Source organism: Myotis davidii, unplaced genomic scaffold (assembly GCF_000327345.1).
Source record: "Myotis davidii unplaced genomic scaffold, ASM32734v1 scaffold979, whole genome shotgun sequence".
Classification (NCBI taxonomy): domain Eukaryota; kingdom Metazoa; phylum Chordata; class Mammalia; order Chiroptera; family Vespertilionidae; genus Myotis; species Myotis davidii.
In genome coordinates, this window is record NW_006290769.1 from 655 (window position 1) to 5694 (window position 5040).

Consider the following 5040-nt stretch of genomic DNA (forward strand, 5'->3'; position numbering starts at 1 on the left):
CACTAGATCAGCCGTGGGCAAACTACGGCCCGTGGGCCGGATCCGGCCTGTTTGAAATGAATAAAACTAAAAAAAAAAAAAAAGACCGTACCCTTTTATGTAATGATGCTTACTTTGAATTTATATTAGTTCACACAAACACTCCATCCATGCTTTTGTTCCGGCCCTCCGGTCCAGTTTAAGAACCCATTGTGGCCCTCGAGTCAAAAAGTTTGCCCACCCCTGCACTAGATACTAATATCATCGAGAGCGGGGACTGTGTCCTATGATTCTTTCTATATTATTAGATCGAATTGGTGTGGCCCAGTGGTTGAGCATCAAGCTATGAACCAGAGGTTACGGTTCAATTCCTGGTCAGGGCACATGTCTAGGTTATGGGCTCAATTCCCAGTGGGGTCATTCAGGAAGCAGCCAATCAATGATTCTCTCTCATCATTGATGTTTCTCTCTCTCTCTCTGTCTCCCTTCCTTTCTGAAATAAATAAAAATATGTTCAATAAATAAATAAATAAACAAATAAATAAATAAATAAAGTCCTGGCCCTTGCTAGTTTGGCTCAGTGGATAGAGTGTCAGCCTGTGGATTGAAGGGTCGATTCTGATTTGTTTCTGGTCAGGGGCATATAATTCAGGTTCGATTCTGGTCAGGGGCATAATTTTTTTTTTAATGTCTTGGACAAGTATTAGCAATCAAACTCTCCCTTGTCAGTGTGGCTCAGTTGGTTGGGCATCATCCTGTGCACATAAAAGTTGCTGGTTCAATTCCTAGTCAGGACACATGCCCGGGTTGTGGGCTTGTTCCCCAGTAAAGGGTGTGTAGGTGATTAATGTTTCTCTCTCTCTCCCTCTCCCTTCCTTGGTCTCTACAAATCCATAAAAATCTTAAAAAACACAAAAAAACAAACTCATTAAAAAAATACACACACACACACACACACATATGTGTGTGTGTGTGTGTGTGTGTGTGTGTGTATATATATATATATATACATATATATATATATAGTGCCAATTTTGTGTCATTTCTGGATTTATTAATCCAAGTATCTTATTTCATGTTTTAAATCAACATTACTCATTTATTATTATTATATATCACAAGTATTTTAAAACTAGAGGCCCGGTGCACAAAATTCATGCACAGTAGGGTCCCTAGGCCTGGCTAGCAATCAGGGCCAATCTGTGGGGCAACCGGCGGGGTGACTGGGGCAACCAGTTGCACCCACCTTGGTCTGACACCGCCCACTCACCAGCCCTGCCCCCCACTACCACTACCACCACTGCCACCACCGGTTGGGGCCTGCGGGCTGGGGGCAGCTTCTGCATTGAGTGTCTGCTCCCTGGTGGTCAGTGCACATCATAGCGACTGGTCGTTCTGCCCGTTCGGTCTATTTGCATATTAGGGTTTTATATAGATAGATCTGCTAAGGCAAGCCTGTGCCCCAGTGTTGTTGTTTTAGTTTGTTTTTGTGGTACGAAAGAGGCCACATGCTAACCTGACAACCTCAGGGAAGGCTTGCATGGCTGTCTTGCAAACTCAAAGACTTAAAGTAACCACAAAGGATGGTCTGAAAATTAAACTTTAACTAAAAGCAGTTATGGTGGGTAGTCACCTCCTAGGCCGGTATCTTCCCTGACAAAGTCAACCTTTACCTTTACTGAGCTTATTGTCTTTTTTTCATTTATGATAACATATCATTGAAATGTCAGGGTAACTTGTAACTTCCCTTTTTTCCAGACCCCTCAGGGCACAACCAAATGTCCTGGGTGAAAGGACAGATACCACAAATTCATTGGTATTGTTATCATATTAATTGTTGATTGTTAACTATCCTGTACCCACCTAAGTAATGTGTCTATCATTTTACTGTCTATCCAATCCCAGGGGTTTCCCTGCTTTGCTTTCTCCTGCCTCTCTAATTTATCACTAATGGATTTCATGTAACCCACCTACATCTCCTACTTTAATGGTGAAAAACCACCATTCTCTGGAGCATTATCCCAATTCCTTGAGATTCTGCTTCCAGGCAATTGTTGAGTTTGGCTCAAATAAACTCACAAAAATTCTTTACATGTTTGAATGTTTTTATGGTAACATAGTACTGAAAGTCAAAAAATTTTGTGAATTTCCTTAGGAACTCAATTTCTGAAACACAAATTATGGCTTGGTCCATTCCAGCAATTATAAGAAAATACCAGAGACTGGGTAGCTTATAAACAACAGAAATATATTGTTCACAGTTCTGGAGTCTGGGAAGTCCAAAACAAAGGCACTAACATGGTCATATTTAGGTAAAGATCCTCCTCCTAATATGCTGTCCAGTCGTCCGTTCAACCAATCAAAGCATAATGTGCTAATGATATGCTAAGGCCATACCTTATGCCTTCTTGCTGTGTCCTCACATGGTGTGAGGGGCTAGGGGTATCTGTGGAGTCACTTTTATAAAGCCACTAATCATTGTTATTAGAACTCTATTTTTGTGACCTACACACTTCCCAAAGGCCTTTCTTAATAACATTGTCTCTGGGAGGTAGGATTTACCGTATGAATTGAGGGAGGGGAAAAACATTCAGATCATAGCACATTATATTAAACTAGAGGCCCGGTGCACAAATTTGTGCACCAGTGGGGTCCCTTGGCCTGGTCTACGGGATTGGGCTGAAACTGGCTCTCTGACATCCCCAAAGGGGTCCCGGATGGTGAGAGGGTGCAGGCCAGGCCAAGGGACGCCACCAGTGCACGATCGGGGCCAGGGAGAGCCATGGGAGGTTGGCCAGCCAGGGAGGGATGGTGGGAGGGCTACAGGGCATGTCCAGCCGTCTTATTTGGTCCTGATTGGCTGGACTCCAGCAGCAAGCTAACCTACCAGTCAGAGCATCTGCCCATTGGTGATCAGTGCACATCATAGCGACTGGTCAACTAGTCCACTATCTGCCCCCTGGTGTTCAGTGCATGTAATAGCGAGTGGTTGAGCAGCCTTAGCATATCATTAGCACATTACGCTTTGATTGGTTGAACGGACGACCGGACAGCATATTAGGCTTTTATTATAAACGATTTCTTAGCCAGTTTCTTCAAATATCCTTAATTTATGTAGAGCAACCATGAATTAATAGTTTTCTCCATTTTTAAAATTTTTTTCATGGTTCATTACAGATGGTCTGCACATCCAATACTAAATTGCACAGAAGTGGTGACAGGAAGCATCTAACGCCCTCCTGTTTTATTTCTCTATTTCATTGATTTTACCAGTAATAAATTTTATTTTTTATCAAATGTATGTTCGTACATGGTAACTTTATTAGGGGCTAATGAATGACTTTTTAAACAGTTACCATCCAACTTACTGTAACTTTGAGAACCATAACTATAAGGAAGAAAATAACTAATAAGACAGAGTTAGAGAATTGGGTTCCTTTTTCTTAAATTTCATATAATTAGGAGTAAATAAATAGAACATACTACAGAGAAAGTAGCCAAATTATATTACTGCCATTTCCCACTTACAGAAACGAGTTACATAATTTAACAAACAGGAAAGATAGATGGTGTATTTATTGTTTGGCTACATTGGTACGACTTATTTTAACAAAAGTTCTCATATTTAATAATCCAAAATAGTAACTTATTAGCTATATATCAAAAGTATATTAAAAATGGCCAACTTTGCCGTAACCGGTTTGGCTCAGTGGATAGAGCATCAGCCTGCGGGCTGAAGGGTCCCAGGTTCGATTCCGGTCAAGGGCACGTACCTTGGTTGCGGGCACATCCCCAGTGGGGGGTGTGCAGGAGGCAGCTGATCGATGTTTCTCTCTCATCGATGTTTCTGACTCTCTGTCCCTCTCCCTTCCTCTCTGTAAAAAATCAATAAAATATATTTAAAAAAAAAAAATGGCCAACTTTGATTGAAACACCTTTCAATTAATTCATTTCCTTATTCACTATTATACATTAAGTACTATGCTAGGTGCAGGGAGATATATTGTTAAAAGGCTCTTTAGTTTTTCCTCAGAAAATTTATAAACTAGTACAGGAATTAACCAATTTTTTCTGTAAAGGACCACACAATAATAACATAGACTTTAGAGAACTATTTAGTCTCTGTTTTCATGAGGCAAAAATAGTCATAGACAATAGGTAACAAATAAGCATGGATGTGTTTAAATAAAACTTTATTTACAAAGCCAGTGATGGGTCAGATTTGGCCCATGGGTTATAGTTTGCCAACATCTGCTCTAGTGGAAATTAACTAGCAATTCCAATACTACATGGTAAATGCAGTGATAATGAACAAAGGTTGTTATGGAACCTGATCTAAGAGAATCAACATAGGCTTCTGAGAGGGGGCAACAATCTAACTGATGCCCCTATTGTCTCAAATTCAGGAAACAAAAGTAATCTTTATAATATGCTACCATTATAAAACAATTTAAAATCTCGTTCTGAAAATGTAAACCATATTTGACTAAGTAAGAATTGCTTCATTATACAGTATTCTCTTCTAGTTGTTTATGACAAATTATACCATAAATATATCTGAAAGCTTACCTTGAGTGACTGTTTTGAGAACAATTAAAGTTGACAAAAATCTCAATGGCAAATGGGAACTCCTAAAGAAAGCAGCTGTCTTTGGTTTATTCTCCATAGAATGTTCCAAAGAATTATCCTGAATTCCCTTTACTACTCCTTTGAATATGTCTTCACCCAATCTCCTCAATGTTGATGTCATAGTTGAATGCTGTTAAAAAATATATATTAAATTAGCACAGTTATTAATGTTCAGAAAATATAATTTTAAACATTATAAACATACTAGAGGCCCGGTGCACAAAAATTTGTGCACTCGGGGGGAAGGGGAGGTCCCTCAGCCCGGTCTGTGCCCTCTCGCAGTCTGGGACCCCTCGGGAGATAACGCCCTGCTGGCTTAGGTCTGCTCTCGGGTGGCAGAGGGCAGGCCCAATCCCTAGGTGCAGGCCCTGATCGGGCTCAGAGCAGGGCCGATTGGGGAGTTGGGGCACTGCTCCCTGTCACGCACAGAGC

At 40.7% G+C, this 5040-nt stretch overlaps 1 protein-coding gene across 1 annotated transcript in view; it reads right to left on the reverse strand.

The window, feature by feature from the left end:
• Positions 1-837: 837 nt before the first annotated feature.
• Positions 838-5040, reverse strand: part of CCDC138 (coiled-coil domain containing 138) — a gene marked incomplete at its 3' end in the record, with an annotated part of 183736 nt that continues 179533 nt past the window's right edge. Inside the window, exons 13-14 of the mRNA XM_015564007.1 lie at positions 4549-4738; positions 838-860 (exon numbers count right to left, since the gene is read on the reverse strand). Of these exons, the coding sequence (XP_015419493.1) occupies positions 838-860; positions 4549-4738 (213 nt within the window). The remainder of the gene's footprint in view (positions 861-4548; positions 4739-5040) is intronic.